This window comes from Taurulus bubalis (genome assembly GCF_910589615.1).
Source record: "Taurulus bubalis genome assembly, chromosome: 17".
Lineage (NCBI taxonomy): Eukaryota > Metazoa > Chordata > Actinopteri > Perciformes > Cottidae > Taurulus > Taurulus bubalis.
In genome coordinates, this window is record NC_136605.1 from 17,906,452 (window position 1) to 17,922,229 (window position 15,778).

The 15,778-nt window shown below is 37.9% G+C and overlaps 6 protein-coding genes across 6 annotated transcripts; 3 read left to right on the forward strand and 3 right to left on the reverse strand.

Annotated features, from left to right (window-relative positions):
• Nucleotides 1-1,432: 1,432 nt before the first annotated feature.
• Nucleotides 1,433-2,112, reverse strand: LOC306749868 (hemoglobin subunit beta-2-like; the record flags this gene model as incomplete). Its single annotated transcript, XM_079233207.1, has 3 exons — nucleotides 1,433-1,577; nucleotides 1,683-1,905; nucleotides 2,021-2,112. The coding sequence occupies 3 exons, from the start codon at nucleotides 2,110-2,112 to the stop codon at nucleotides 1,449-1,451; spliced, it is 444 nt and encodes a 147-aa protein (XP_079089333.1). The 3' UTR covers nucleotides 1,433-1,448.
• Nucleotides 2,113-3,237: 1,125 nt separating this feature from the next.
• LOC306749866 (hemoglobin subunit alpha-1-like) lies at nucleotides 3,238-4,020 on the forward strand (the record flags this gene model as incomplete). The annotated part of the gene is made up of 3 exons (XM_079233205.1): nucleotides 3,238-3,341; nucleotides 3,461-3,668; nucleotides 3,892-4,020. Exons 1-3 carry the CDS (start codon nucleotides 3,247-3,249, stop codon nucleotides 4,018-4,020), a joined length of 432 nt encoding a protein of 143 aa, XP_079089331.1. The 5' UTR covers nucleotides 3,238-3,246.
• A 1,547-nt stretch (nucleotides 4,021-5,567) lies between these two features.
• LOC306749870 (hemoglobin subunit beta-2-like) lies at nucleotides 5,568-6,231 on the reverse strand (the record flags this gene model as incomplete). Its single annotated transcript, XM_079233209.1, has 3 exons — nucleotides 5,568-5,696; nucleotides 5,802-6,024; nucleotides 6,140-6,231. The coding sequence occupies 3 exons, from the start codon at nucleotides 6,229-6,231 to the stop codon at nucleotides 5,568-5,570; spliced, it is 444 nt and encodes a 147-aa protein (XP_079089335.1).
• Nucleotides 6,232-7,366: 1,135 nt separating this feature from the next.
• LOC306749865 (hemoglobin subunit alpha-1-like) lies at nucleotides 7,367-8,223 on the forward strand. Its single transcript, XM_079233204.1, has 3 exons — nucleotides 7,367-7,462; nucleotides 7,582-7,789; nucleotides 8,013-8,223. Exons 1-3 carry the CDS (start codon nucleotides 7,368-7,370, stop codon nucleotides 8,139-8,141), a joined length of 432 nt encoding a protein of 143 aa, XP_079089330.1. The 5' UTR covers nucleotide 7,367; the 3' UTR covers nucleotides 8,142-8,223.
• Nucleotides 8,224-9,931: 1,708 nt separating this feature from the next.
• LOC306749860 (hemoglobin subunit beta-2-like) lies at nucleotides 9,932-10,611 on the reverse strand. Its single transcript, XM_079233198.1, has 3 exons — nucleotides 10,511-10,611; nucleotides 10,180-10,402; nucleotides 9,932-10,074 (listed from the first exon to the last, which is right to left on the reverse strand). Exons 1-3 carry the CDS (start codon nucleotides 10,600-10,602, stop codon nucleotides 9,946-9,948), a joined length of 444 nt encoding a protein of 147 aa, XP_079089324.1. The 5' UTR covers nucleotides 10,603-10,611; the 3' UTR covers nucleotides 9,932-9,945.
• Nucleotides 10,612-11,752: 1,141 nt separating this feature from the next.
• On the forward strand, nucleotides 11,753-12,483 carry LOC306749869 (hemoglobin subunit alpha-1-like; the record flags this gene model as incomplete). Its single annotated transcript, XM_079233208.1, has 3 exons — nucleotides 11,753-11,847; nucleotides 11,967-12,174; nucleotides 12,355-12,483. 3 exons carry the CDS (start codon nucleotides 11,753-11,755, stop codon nucleotides 12,481-12,483), a joined length of 432 nt encoding a protein of 143 aa, XP_079089334.1.
• Nucleotides 12,484-15,778: the final 3,295 nt, after the last annotated feature.

Here is a 15,778-nt window from a genome sequence, read left to right on the forward strand (position 1 = left end):
AAAAATACCTCTTATACATGTATGCAAATGAGTCTTTATATTATATAGTTGCCCCACAGCTTTCGTTTTTTGTTTTACTAGAATATTTTCAATGTACCCTCTTCTCCCCCATTATATTTCAAAGATAACTCTTTTAATAATCTATTCATAATACATATACTACACCATATTATTTTCATCAAGTGCATTATAATAATATACATAATACATTGGGATTATTATAATACAACATGTAAAACTTCGAAAGTGGTCACCCAACATGATGAGCTACTTTTAAATACATTTTCCACCACGGAGAATGTAACCATATATTGTGAAAAAGGCTTTTATAATTACATTTTCACATCGTCTTGATTTGACCATAAAAGCAGGGAGAAAAGAGAGAGAATAATATGAGTAATATGCCATATGGTTATCTCTTATACATTTGTGTAACATCTTTATTTTATAGTTCCCCCACAGCTTCCGTTTTTTTGTTTTACTAGAATATTTTAAATTCATCCTCTTCTCCCCGATTATATTTGAAAGAGAGAAATCATTTAATAACCTAATAATAATAATACATATACTACACCATATTATTACTATTATAAAGTGTATTATAATAATACAAAACATACATTGTGATTAATTCAGATTCAACTTTATTGTCATTGAAGAGTATAACTACTGGGACAACGAAATGCAGATTAGCATCTGTCCAGAGTGGAAAAGAAAGCAGTAAAAGTGCAGTGTGCTGCATAAAATGTTGACAGTATGAACAGTATTGGACAGTAAAAACTGTGGATTTTAAATGCAGATCATTTCAGTTTCAATATATATATATATATATATATATATATATATATATATATATATATATATATATATATATATACATGTATGTAATATATAAATATATATTTATGTAATATATATATATATATATATATATATATATATATATATATATATATATATATATATTTACATATGGAATATAAACAGCAAATTGCATGTGTGTTTAGTCATTGGAGGAAGGTGTCTGGTGTGTGTGTGTGTGTGCGTGTGTGTGTGTGTGTGTGTGTGTGTGTGTGTGTGTGTGTGTGTGTGTGTGTGTAGGAGTGGAGGGGTTGGCAGTGATGGGGGCTATCACCGTGGTTCAGAGTTAAGGATGTTGATAGTAGAGGAGAAGACCTTTTTATTATAATACATCTTAAAGTAAAACCTTGAAAGTGGTCTTCCTACATGATGAATATTATGCTTCTTTTAAGTATACCTTTTTCCACCCCTGAGCATAATTATATGCTATGAAAAGGGCTTCCAGATTATAATGTTCACATCGCCTTGCTTTGACAATAAAAGCAGAAAGAAAAAAGACATAAAACTTGTTCAAATTCTAATTGTTTTATTTATTTACGCCTTTGAGACATGTTAAAATGCAGCATGAGGTCTTCTGTTGCAGCTCTCTAATGGTACTGTTTTCCCAGGGAGGACACCACCACGGCCAGGAACTTCTGGAAAGCTGCCTGGACTTCACCAGTGAAGGCTTTGCCCATCCGAGCAGCAACCACAATGGTCAGGCAGTCGGAAATGAGCTGCAACACAACAAGCATCAGAAACATCAGAAACATGAGAGGTTGGTCGTCTTTTGAGTAATTGTTGAACACGATTATTATCTTTTATTAGTTCTACAACTTTACCCTGAAATTGTCGGGGTCCACTCGCAGCTTCTCAGAGTGCAGCACGCTCAGCTCGGCGTAGGTTTCCTTCAGGTTGTCCATGTTCTTCACACCCCGCTCCAGATCGCGAAGGATAATTATTCCGTGTTTTGCAACCAGTGGATTTCCAATGATTGCAGCGGCGTTGAAGAGGTTTCCAAAGTTACCGAAATACCTCTGAGTCCAGGGGTAGACGATCAGACACCTGAGGAGACAAGAAAATACATGCATAACTCATAATTAAAAATGAATTTGTTAATGCAGTTCTTTTTATATATCCATGTAAAGGAAAACATATAAAAACAGAAACAATGCCTCACCTGGAAAGAACTGCAGGGCCCACAGACTCATAGTCCATCTTGGAGAAGATGTCCTGGATGGTGTCGCGCTCGAAGTCTGTCCATTTGACCATTTTGTCGGCTGTAGATTGGATTCACTGTGTGGTCAGTACCTGATGCCTCTTTTAAAAGGACCATTTAACTCCTCCCCCAAATATGCTTATAAAATTCTGTCCAATCATAGGATGGAGTGGGGAAATGGGTTGGCAGAGTATTACGGTTTGGGAAAATTGATAAAGAAAGGTCTAATCTGCAATGCTTAGATTGTGTCCGAAGCAGAGGAAATAGATATAGCTGGGTGTGTTGTGTAGTTACATTAAGAAACATGAAGATAACAGTTTAACACCTATACCGCCTTTCTTAAGAGTGTAAGGGTGGTGGACAGCAGGTCAACCAACAGATGTCTTACATCATCTGAAAGCTGGGACTTGAAGATTAACCTGTCCAAGTCATACATCATTATTTAAAAATATATATATATATATATATTTATGGAAATAGATAATCAAAGGGTTTACAACATTTTAATCGATATACATACAGTCTCCTTCTCACTTATGTTTCATAACTTTCAGATATTTTTGGATTGATAGCATTTATATTTTTGTACGAAAATGTAACATGTTCTCACCACTCGATGATTTTTAAAATTCATAAAAAATACCACATTAAGACATCATGGAAACGAAAAAAACAGACAGTTTGTGTCTCTATATACAAAACCAATAGATTTCTTGACTATTTCACGAAGTGGCATAAAACTGTGTTGGGTCACAAGGTAATTTAAGGCAAATGCCGAAACATGCCTCACTATGTAAAATTGTTGTTATTTATGGGGACTGACATCATCGTACATGAAACCACTTTTTGTGGGTTTATTGAAACCACAAGTGTCTCAGCTTTCCAGTTACATAAACAATGTTTGCAATTAAAGGACTATTTAAGGACCAGTATGCAAAAATAGGGGAAAATAACGTATTTATACTGCATGCAAAAACCTTCATGTGATCAGCATAAAGTGGCCATGTTTTCTTTCCAACTATGGTCTTTATGAGAAGTTTATCTCATGCAAGCTGCATCATATCACTTTGAAGCTGTCCACATCAGCCTATCTTGGAGGTGGGCCGGGTGCGCCCATGCGCTGCTTCCTGTATAAAATAACCAAAGTTTTAGCTGACCGGCATTCAACCTAACAAGCATCAAGGAAGATGAGTCTCAGCGCTAAGGACAAGGCAGCAGTCAAAGCCTTCTGGGCTAAGGTGTCTGGCAAGGCTGGGGAAATCGGCTCTGATGCTGTGTCCAGGTAAATATAACCACAAACTGCACGAGAGGCTCCTAAAATACCTGTTTGTTTAAAACAATCTATCTATCTATTCAGCCTTTTGCTCCTCACTTATTTTCCCACTCTCGTGTGTTACTCAGGATGCTGGTGGTCTACCCGCAGACCAGGAGCTACTTTTCCCACTGGAAGGACTTGAGCCCTGGATCTGAGCCGGTGAAGAAGCACGGAATGAGCGTGATGGGTGGAGTTGCAGAAGCTGTGGCCAAAATGGACGACCTGAATGCGGGTCTCCTGAACCTCAGTGAGCTGCATGCCTTCACTCTGCGAGTGGACCCTGCTAACTTCAAGGTAGATGTCAAAGATGATGATTTACACATCAGTGTAGAGCATAGAGCGGTGAAGGAAGAGGAGGAACGGGAAGATGTTAGTTTGTTGCTCTTTGGCTTTCGTGTTGAGTTCTAATTGTAAAGACCGCATCTTGTGGATCTTGGAGCCTTTTGATATTTTACACTCAGTAGGTTTAATAACACTTATTATGTTTTAATTAAATTGCATTATTCTATTTTCACAGATTATCAATCACAACATCCTCGTGGTCATGGCCATCATGTTCCCCGACGACTTCACCGCTGAGGTCCATGTGGCCATGGACAAGTTCCTGGCTGCTCTGTCTCGTGCCCTCTCTGAGAAATACAGATAAACTGTAAACAGGAGCCGCTGACGGACAGCAGCATGGTCTTAGTATAGAAACTCTGTCAGTCAGAATATGAATAAAAGATCAAATGCAATGAAACTGTTTGTGTGGTGTTCATTTTTGTTTCAAGCAGACAACCAAAAATACCTCTTATACATTTATGCAAATGAGTCTTTATATTATATAGTTGCCCCACAGCTTTCGTTTTTTTGTTTTACTAGAATATTTTCAATGTACCCTCTTCTCCCCCATTATATTTCAAAGATAACTCTTTTAATAATCTATTCATAATACATATACTACACCATATTATTTTCATCAAGTGCATTATAATAATATAAATAATACATTGGGATTATTATAATACAACATGTAAAACTTCGAAAGTGGTCACCCAACATGATGAGCTACTTTTAAATACATTTTCCACCACGGAGAATGTAACCATATATTGTGAAAAAGGCTTTTATAATTACATTTTCACATCGTCTTGATTTGACCATGAAAGCAGGAAGAAAAGAGAGAGAGATATGAGTAATATGCCATATGGTTATCTCTTATACATTTGTGTAACATCTTTATTTTATAGTTCCCCCGCAGCTTCCGTTTTTTTGTTTTACTAGAATATTTTAAATTCATCCTCTTCCCCCCGATTATATTTGAAAGAGAGAAATCATTTAATAACCTAATAATAATAATACATATACTACACCATATTATTACTATTATAAAGTGTATTATAATAATACAAAACATACATTGTGATTAATTCAGATTCAACTTTATTGTCATTGAAGAGTATAACTACTGGGACAACGAAATGCAGATTAGCATCTGTCCAGAGTGGAAAAGAAAGCAGTAAAAGTGCAGTGTGCTGCATAAAATGTTGACAGTATGAACAGTATTGGACAGTAAAAACTGTGGATTTTAAATGCAGATCATTTCAGTTTCAATATATATATACATGTATGTAATATATAAATATATATTTATGCAATATATATATATATATATATATATATATATATATATATATATATATATATATATATATATTACATATGGAATATAAACAGCAAATTGCATGTGTGTTTAGTCATTGGAGGAAGGTGTCTGGTGTGTGTGCGTGTGTGTGTGTGTGTGTGTGTGTGTGTGTGTGTGTGTGTGTGTGTGTGTGTGTGTGTTTGTGTGTGTGTGTGTGTGTAGGAGTGGAGGGGTTGGCAGTGATGGGGGCTATCACCGTGGTTCAGAGTTAAGGATGTTGACAGTTGAGGAGAAGACCTTTTTATTATAATACATCTTAAAGTAAAACCTTGAAAGTGGTTTTCCTACATGATGAATATTATGCTTTTTTTAAGTATACCTTTTTCCACCCCTGAGCATAATTATATGCTATGAAAAGGGCTTCCATATTATAATGTTCACATCGCCTTGCTTTGACAATAAAAGCAGAAAGAAAAAAGACATAAAACTTGTTCAAATTCTAATTGTTTTATTTATTTACGCCTTTGAGACATGTTAAAATGCAGCATGAGGTCTTCTGTTGCAGCTCTCTAATGGTACTGTTTTCCCAGAGAGGACACCACCACGGCCAGGAACTTCTGGAAAGCTGCCTGGACTTCACCAGTGAAGGCTTTGCCCATCCGAGCAGCAACCACAATGGTCAGGCAGTCGGAAATGAGCTGCAACACAACAAGCATCAGAAACATCAGAAACATGAAAGGTTGGTCGTCTTTTGAGTAATTGTTGAACACGATTATCATCTTTTATTAGTTCTACAACTTTACCCTGAAATTGTCGGGGTCCACTCGCAGCTTCTCAGAGTGCAGCACGCTCAGCTCGGCGTAGGTTTCCTTCAGGTTGTCCATGTTCTTCACACCCCGCTCCAGATCGCGAAGGATAATTATTCCGTGTTTTGCAACCAGTGGATTTCCAATGATTGCAGCGGCGTTGAAGAGGTTTCCAAAGTTACCGAAATACCTCTGAGTCCAGGGGTAGACGATCAGACACCTGAGGAGACAAGAAAATACATGCATAACTCATAATTAAAAATGAATTTGTTAATGCAGTTCTTTTTATACATCCATGTAAAGGAAAACATATAAAAACAGAAACAATGCCTCACCTGGAAAGAACTGCAGGGCCCACAGACTCATAGTCCATCTTGGAGAAGATGTCCTGGATGGTGTCGCGCTCGAAGTCTGTCCATTTGACCATTTTGTCGGCTGTAGATTGGATTCACTGTGTGGTCAGTACCTGATGCCTCTTTTAAAAGGACCATTTAACTCCTCCCCCAAATATGCTTATAAAATTCTGTCCAATCATAGGATGGAGTGGGGAAATGGGTTGGCAAAGTATTACGGTTTGGGAAAATTGATAAAGAAAGGTCTAATCTGCAATGCTTAGATTGTGTCCGAAGCAGAGGAAATAGATATAGCTGGGTGTGTTGTGTAGTTACATTAAGAAATATGAAGATAACAGTTTAACACCTATACCGCCTTTCTTAAGAGTGTAAGGGTGGTGGACAGCAGGTCAACCAATAGATGTCTTACATCATCTGAAAGCTGGGACTTGAAGATTAACCTGTCCAAGTCATACATCATTATTTAAAAATATATATATATATATATATATTTATGGAAATAGATAATCAAAGGGTTTACAACATTTTAATCGATATACATACAGTCTCCTTCTCACTTATGTTTCATAACTTTCAGATATTTTTGGATTTATAGCATTTATATTTTTGTACGAAAATGTAACATGTTTTCACCACTCGATGATTTTTAAAATTCATAAAAAATACCACATTAAGACATCATGGAAACGAAAAAAACAGACAGTTTGTGTCTCTATATACAAAACCAATAGATTTCTTGACTATTTCACGAAGTGGCATAAAACTGTGTTGGGTCACAAGGTAATTTAAGGCAAATGCCGAAACATGCCTCACTATGTGAAATTGTTGTTATTTATGGGGACTGACATCATCGTACATGAAACCACTTTTTGTGGGTTTATTGAAACCACAAGCGTCTCAGCTTTCCAGTTACATAAACAATGTTTGCAATTAAAGGACTATTTAAGGACCAGTATGCAAAAATAGGGGAAAATAACGTATTTATACTGCATGCAAAAACCTTCATGTGATCAGCATTAAGTGGCCATGTTTTCTTTCCAACTATGGTCTTTATGAGAAGTTTATCTCATGCAAGCTGCATCATATCACTTTGAAGCTGTCCACATCAGCCTATCTTGGAGGTGGGCCGGGTGCGCCCATGCGCTGCTTCCTGTATAAAATAACCAAAGTTTTAGCTGACCGGCATTCAACCTAACAAGCATCAAGGAAGATGAGTCTCAGCGCTAAGGACAAGGCAGCAGTCAAAGCCTTCTGGGCTAAGGTGTCTGGCAAGGCTGGGGAAATCGGCTCTGATGCTGTGTCCAGGTAAATATAACCACAAACTGCACGAGAGGCTCCTAAAATACCTGTTTGTTTAAAATAACCAATCTATCTATTCAGCCCTTTGCTCCTCGCTTATTTTCCCACTCTCGTGTGTTACTCAGGATGCTGGTGGTCTACCCGCAGACCAGGAGCTACTTTTCCCACTGGAAGGACTTGAGCCCTGGATCTGAGCCGGTGAAGAAGCACGGAATGAGCGTGATGAGTGGAGTTGCAGAAGCTGTAGGCAAAATGGACGACCTGAATGCGGGTCTCCTGAACCTCAGTGAGCTGCATGCCTTCACTCTGCGAGTGGACCCTGCTAACTTCAAGGTAGATGTCAAAGATGATGATTTACACATCAGTGTAGAGCATAGAGCGGTGAAGGAAGAGGAGGAACAGGAAGATGTTAGTTTGTTGCTCTTTGGCTTTCGTGTTGAGTTCTAATTGTAAAGACCGCATCTTGTGGATCTTGGAGCCTTTTGATATTTTACACTCAGTAGGTTTAATAACACTTATTATGTTTTAATTAAATTGCATTATTCTATTTTCACAGATTATCAATCACAACATCCTCGTGGTCATGGCCATCATGTTCCCCGAAGACTTCACCGCTGAGGTCCACGTGGCCATGGACAAGTTCCTGGCTGCTCTGTCTCGTGCCCTCTCTGAGAAATACAGATAAACTGTAAACAGGAGCCGCTGACGGACAGCAGCATGGTCTTAGTATAGAAACTCTGTCAGTCAGAATATGAATAAAAGATCAAATGCAATGAAACTGTTTGTGTGGTGTTCATTTCTTTCAAGCAGACCTACAGATTAAAACGGGTTAAAGTCAGTTCAACAGCATGCAAAGCGTCAGTTCAGTGGAATTTATATTGGAATAACGATATTAAGACCAAAAATGCTGTAGAAAACAACAAATAGCAGAGGGTTTTTCCTACATATAAAGAGGCAGTATAGCTGTTCATGAAACACAAACAAAAAATAATTTAAATTTGACAGGATTTATAGAAAGGTATTTAACATAAAACAGAAGCACAAGATAAACACACACACACACACACACACACGCACACACACAAACATACAGAGAGAGAGAGAGAGAGAGAGAGAGTAATATGAGTAATAGGCCATATACCAGTTTAGCTCTTATACATTTATGCAAATACATCTTTATATTATATAGTTGCCCCACAGCTTTCGTTTTTTGTTTTACTAGAATATTTTCAATGTATCCTCTTCTCCCCATTATATTTCAAAGATAACTCTTTTAATAGTCTAATAATAATACATATACTACACCATATTATTATGAAGTGCATTAAATAATACAAATCATACATTGTGATTATAATACATGATGTAAAACTTTGAAAGTGGTCATCCAACATGATGAGCTACTTTGAAATACCTTTTCCACAAATGAGCATATAACTATATATTGTGAAAAAGGCTTTTATAATACAATTTTCACATCGTCTTGATTTGACCATAAAAGCATGAAGAGAGAGAGAGAGAGAGTAATATTAGTAATATTCAATATGGTTAGCTCTTATACATTTGTGTAAATACATCTTTATAGTATAGTTACCTCACAGCTTCCGTTTTTTTGTTTTACTAGAATATTTGAAATTCATCCCCCATTGTATCTCAAAGAGAAATCTTTTAATAATCTAATAATAATACATATACTACACCATATTATTATTATTATTATATAAAGTGCATTATAATAATACAAAACATACATTGTGATGATTCAGATTAAACTTTATTGTCATTGCAGAGTACAAGACAACGAAATGCAGTTTAGCATCTGTCCAGAGTGCAAAAGAAAGCAGTAAAAGTGCAGTGTGCTGCATACAATGTCGACAGTACAAACAGTTTTGGACAGTAAAAACTGTGGATTTTGAATGCCGATAATTTCAGTCTATATATATTTGTATATATATATATTTATGTAATATATATATATATATTTATATATATATATATATATATCATATATCATATATGTAATATAAACAGCAAAGTGCATGTGTTTATAGTCATTGGAGGAAGGTGTCTGGTGTGTGTGTGTGTGTGTGTGTGTGTGTGTGTGTGTGTGTGTGTGTGTGTGTGTGTGTGTGTGTGTGTAGGAGTGGAGGGGTTGGCAGTGATGGGGGCTATCACCGTGGTTCAGAGTTAAAGATGTTGACAGTTGAGGAGAAGACCTTTTTATTATAATACATCTTAAAGTAAAACCTTGAAAGTGGTCTTTCTACATGATGAATATTATGCTTCTTTTAAGTAGACCTTTTTCCACCCCTGAGCATAATTATATGCTATGAAAAAAGGCTTCCATATTATAATGTTCACATCATCTTGCTTTGACAATAAAAGCAGAAAGAAAAAAGACATCAAACTTGTTCAAATGCTAATTGTTTTATTTATTTACGCCTTTGAGACATGTTAAAATGCAGCATAAGGTCTTCTGTTGCAGCTCTCTAATGGTACTGTTTTCCCAGAGAGGACATCACCACGGCCAGGAACTTCTGGAAAGCTGCCTGGACTTCACCAGTGAAGGCTTTGCCCATCCGAGCAGCAACCACAATGGTCAGGCAGTCGGAAATGAGCTGCAACACAACAAGCATCAGAAACATCAGCAACATGAGAGGTTGGTCGTCTTTTGAGTAATTGTTGAACATGATTATCATCTTTTATTAGTTCTACAACTTTACCCTGAAATTGTCGGGGTCCACTCGCAGCTTCTCAGAGTGCAGCACGCTCAGCTCGGCGTAGGTTTCCTTCAGGTTGTCCATGTTCTTCACACCCCGCTCCAGATCGCGAAGGATGATTATTCCGTGTTTTGCAACCAGTGGATTTCCAATGATTGCAGCGGCGTTGAAGAGGTTTCCAAAGTTACCAAAATACCTCTGAGTCCAGGGGTAGACGATCAGACACCTGAAACACAAACATACATGCATAACTTTAAAAATGAATGTGTTAATGCCCTTCTTTTCATACATTCATGTGAAGGAAAACATAAAAAAAAGAGAAACTATGCCTCACCTGGAAAGAGCTGCAGGGCCCACGGACTCATAGTCCATCTTGAAGAAGATGTCCTGGATGGTGTCGCGCTCGAAGTCTGTCCATTTGACCATTTTGTCGGCTGTAGATTGGATTCACTGTGTGGTCAGTACCTGATGCCTCTTTTAAAAGGACCATTTAACTCCTCCCCCAAATATGCTTATAGAATTCTGTCCAATCATAGGATGGAGTGGGGAAATGGGTTGGCAAAGTATTACGGTTTGGGAAAATTGATAAAGAAAGGTCTAATCTGCAATGCTTAGATTGTGTCCGAAGCAGAGGAAATAGTTATAGCTGGGTGTGTTGTGTAGTTACATTAAGAAACATGAAGATAACAGTTTAACACCTATACCGCCTTTCTTAAGAGTGTAAGGGTGGTGGACAGCAGGTCAACCAATAGATGTCCTACATCATCTGAAAGCTGGGACTTGAAGATTAACCTGTCCAAGTCATACATCATTATTTAAAAAAAAATATATATATATATATATATATTTTTTTTTTTTCATGGAAATAGATTATCAAAGGGTTTACAACATTTTAATCGATATACATACAGTCTCCTTCTCACTTATGTTTCATAACTTTCAGATATTTTTGGATTGATAGCATTTATATTTTTGTACGAAAATGCAACATGTTTTCACCACTCGAGGATTTTAAAAATTTATAAAAAATACCACATTAAGACATCATGGAAACGAAAAAAACAGACAGTTTGTGTCTCTGTATACGAAACCAATAGATTTCTTGACTATTTCACGAAGTGACATAAAACTGTGTTGGGTCACAAGGTAATTTAAGGCAAATGCCGAAACATGCCTCACTATGTGAAATTGTTATTATTTATGGGGACTGACATCATCGTACATGAAACCACTTTTTGTGGGTTTATTGAAACCACAAGCGTCTCAGCTTTCCAGTTACATAAACAATGTTTGCAATTAAAGGACTATTTAAGGACCAGTATGCAAAAATAGGGGAAAATAACGTATTTATACTGCATGCAAAAACCTTCATGTGATCAGCATAAAGTGGCCATGTTTTCTTTCCAACTATGGTCTTTATGAGAAGTTTATCTCATGCAAGCTGCATCATATCACTTTGAAGCTGTCCACATCAGCCTATCTTGGAGGTGGGCCGGGTGCGCCCATGCGCTGCTTCCTGTATAAAATAACCAAAGTTTTAGCTGACCGGCATTCAACCTAACAAGCTTCAAAGAAAATGAGTCTCAGCGCTAAGGACAAGGCAGCAGTCAAAGCCTTCTGGGCTAAGGTGTCTGGCAAGGCTGGGGAAATCGGCTCTGATGCTGTGTCCAGGTAAATATAACCACAAACTGCACAAGATGCTCATAAAATACCTGTTTGTTTAAAATAATCTATCTATCTATTCAGCCTTTTTCTCCTCGCTTATTTTCCCACTCTCGTGTGTTACTCAGGATGCTGGTGGTCTACCCGCAGACCAGGAGCTACTTTTCCCACTGGAAGGACTTGAGCCCTGGATCTGAGCCGGTGAAGAAGCACGGAATGAGCGTGATGAGTGGAGTTGCAGAAGCTGTAGGCAAAATGGACGACCTGAATGCGGGTCTCCTGAACCTCAGTGAGCTGCATGCCTTCACTCTGCGAGTGGACCCTGCCAACTTCAAGGTAGATGTCATAGATGATGATTTACACATCAGTGTAGTTTGTTGTTCTTTGTCTTTATTGTCGAGATGTAATTGAAAAGACCGCATCTTGTCGATCTTCAAGCCTTTTAATATTCTACACTCAGTAGGTTTAATAACACTTATTATGTTTTAATTAAATTGCATTATTCTATTTTCACAGATTATCAATCACAACATCCTCGTGGTCATGGCCATCATGTTCCCCGACGACTTCACCGCTGAGGTCCACGTGGCCATGGACAAGTTCCTGGCTGCTCTGTCTCGTGCCCTCTCTGAGAAATACAGATAAACTGTAAACAGGAGCCGCTGACGGACAGCAGCATGGTCTTAGATATAGAAACGCTCTGTTAGTCAGAATATTAATAAAAGATTAAATGCAATGAAACTGTTTGTATGGTTTAATGTCTTTCGAGCAGACCTACAGATTAAAACAGATTAAATGCAGGTCAACAGCATTCAAAGCATAATTTTTTCCCACATCTAAAGAGTAATATGAGTCATATTCCATGTATGTTTAGCTCTTATACATTTGTGCTAATTCATATTTATATTATATAGTTGCCCCACAGCTCTCGTTTTTTGTTTTACTAGAATATTTTTAATTTATCCCCTTCTCCCCCATTATATTTTAAAGACAACTCTTTTAATAATCTTGTAATAATACATATACACCATATTATTACTATCAAGTGCATTATGATAACACAAATCATACATTGTGATTATTATAATCCTAATGTGAAACTTTGAAAGTGTTCACCCATGATGACTATGCTAAGTATACCTTTTCCACCACTAAGCATAATATTGCTAAAATGGCTTTCATAATGTCTCTGAGAAACTTCACACTGCTAGAGCAGCCTCTCTCCTCTGTCCTTATCCTTCTAGACCTTTCTGCTGCATTTGACACAGTGAACCACCAGATCCTTATTTCCTCCCGTAGGAACATGCTGCACAACATCAGTAGAATACTACAATCACTCAGAAGGTGGTACACGTTCTCGTCCAGGCTCTGATCATCTCACGCTTTGACTAATGTAACTCCCTCCTGGCAGGTCTACCTGCTAGTGCCATCCAACCTCTACAGCTCACCCAGAATGCAGCAGTTTGACTGGTATTTAACCACCCTAAATTCTCCGCTCCTCCACGCCCTTCACTGGTTACCAGTGGCTGCCCGCATACGCTTCAAAACACTGGAATTTGCGTACCGTGTCTGCATCCAGAACATGGCAAAACCATGCACTCCAGCCCGTTCACTCTACTTGGCTTCTGCCAATCGGCTTGTAGCTCTGTCACTGCGAGCTAAATACTCAAGAAAGTCACTACATCTACAAACTAAAAACACATCTTTTCTGACTATACCTTGAATAAAGAAAGTAGCACTTTAGTGGCACTTAAATCGCACTTACTTATAGCACTTTGTAGTTTGGCTTTCTTGAAGAAATTGTACTTCCTTGAATCTTGTTGTTCTGAGTTTGTACTAATGGTTGAATGCACTTATTGTAAGTCGCTTTGGATAAAAGTATCAGCTAAAACAGGTTCAATTCAGCTCAACAGCATGCAAAGCGTCAGATAAGTTGAATCTATTTTGGAATAATTACATTAAGACCTACAATTCTGTAGAAAAAAACCAAAGCACTTTATAATAACTACACACTATTTAGCATTAGTAAAGCATGAATAAACACTTAATTCATAATTTATAAAGCATTGTTCCAACATGAACACTCATTGGTAACTCATTTGTATGCAATTCATAAACATAAATGTTTCATTCTTGTATAATAAGCTTGACTATTATACGTGTCATGATTGGGTTTTCATAAATGGATTCCCCATTTGAAAATGAAGTATTAAGGACTTATAGATGATTAATAAGATAATTTTTAAAGTGTTAGTAAATTATAAAAAAAGATTTAAATGTAATTTATTCATGCATTTATTTATACATACTGTATAATGATTTGTATATGCACTTTATAAACGTGTTTTAATAATGCAATTCATGATTAATTCAGGTAGTTACTACTCGTTAGTTAAGTATTAGTTACAGAGCTGTCAACTTTTCAAAAAACCTTGGATTGAGATTTTGTCGGGGGTGACCAAAATTTAGCCGCGCACGCAGCCACACACGTTGGTGGCTCAAATATCAGGAAATTTGAATTAATTTGGCGTTGTACCCATGTTGTACCCTGCATTTTGGTGGTTTGTGGGGCCTAAAGTCGTTGATAGGGGCGGCCTACTGGAGATGGACAACATTGGTTACATTCTGTGAAGCAAAGACGTAGCTGATGGTCCACCCCAGGACATTTTGGTTGAAGTAGATGTTATTTCATGCATTCTAGTGGATTTTTGGGTGGTATGTTAAAGATGTAGCCTGGTACCAGCTAAACTTAGCCCCGCCCACAATATTTGAGGTCTGGAAGTTCGGTCTGGCACTGCTCTGTTGGGGAGAAATGATCCAAAATCAAAAATTGTTCGGACCAATCAAATTGTCAGGGCGGTCTTTATACGATGATGGACAGATGACAGTGACGTAATCAACCACGTCACCAAAGAGCGCTTGGGAACCACATGTCATTAACATACCTTAGTCCAGGGGTGGGCAATTAATTTTCCCAAGGGGCCACATGAGAAATTTGGACTGTTGTGGAGGGCCGAACCAATAGTCTGAATTTAATTCAATTAACTCAATATGAATGTTATTACTTTATTAAAAAACTGTAAATTATATTGTTTTGAGCTGCTGCTGGTAAGAATACATGTTACAATAAGGCTATGAAAATAAGTTAACAAAAATGTAAACCGTACATTAAATATGTATGTTAAAGACCAGCAATTTATTAACTTCTGATCTGGATCTGATCTGTTGAACTTCATCACTAGAATGTTTGTTCTCATGTAGGTAGATCCAAAGAGAACCAACATCTTCTGGCATCTTTCCTCATGTGAGGAACGTTCTCCTCTTTGAGAGAAGAGTGAAGATCCTGACTTAAAGTGCTCTGCCATAGTGGATCAGACCGCAGGAGGCGGAGACTGCAGCACGAGGCTCCTTGGGAGGCGGGGGTCTCGCGACAGAAACTGCAGAACAATACGCTTTCACTTCAGTCTCCAAGTCGGCAACACTGCCTGTAGTGCGGCTGCATAAGCGCGCGCGTGCGTGTGCCCACACATAAATAAATCGCCTTCAAAGTAAAAGCAATGCCTTTGTATTGCATTCATGGCGTGCACCTTATTTATTTTATTTATTTTTCATTTTTGATTGACCTCACGCGGGCCAGACTGGGAGAGCCGCGGGCCGTAAGATGCCCAGGTCTGCCTTAGTCTCTGCTCCTCCTGAGTTTCTCCCGCGGTTGTGTCTGTTTGAAAATCTTCTTCTGTTGCGATCTTCGGGACTCTTTGGGGTAAATAGGATGTCTATGCAGCGAATAGGTTTACAGATGCGCTCCTTAGCGCCATCTATCGTCGGGGAGTTTGAAAAGGAAAGAACGCGCCTCTGCCCAAAATCTGAATTTTCTTTTTTGCCGTGAGAAATTGGTTGTGTGGCGTGAGTGCGTGTGAAAACATGCAAAAGCGTATGTCAC

Coding starts and splice junctions, on each gene's coding strand:
- LOC306749865 (XM_079233204.1), top strand. CDS start 7,368: ATGAGTCTCAGCGCTAAGGACAAGGCAGCAGTCAAAGCCTTCTGGGCT. Junction 7,463..7,581: donor GGCTCTGATGCTGTGTCCAG/GTAAATATAACC, acceptor TGTGTTACTCAG/GATGCTGGTGGTCTACCCGC. Junction 7,790..8,012: donor TGGACCCTGCTAACTTCAAG/GTAGATGTCAAA, acceptor CTATTTTCACAG/ATTATCAATCACAACATCCT.
- LOC306749860 (XM_079233198.1), bottom strand. CDS start 10,602: ATGGTCAAATGGACAGACTTCGAGCGCGACACCATCCAGGACATCTTC. Junction 10,403..10,510: donor GGCCCTGCAGCTCTTTCCAG/GTGAGGCATAGT, acceptor TTTGTGTTTCAG/GTGTCTGATCGTCTACCCCT. Junction 10,075..10,179: donor TGGACCCCGACAATTTCAGG/GTAAAGTTGTAG, acceptor GTTGTGTTGCAG/CTCATTTCCGACTGCCTGAC.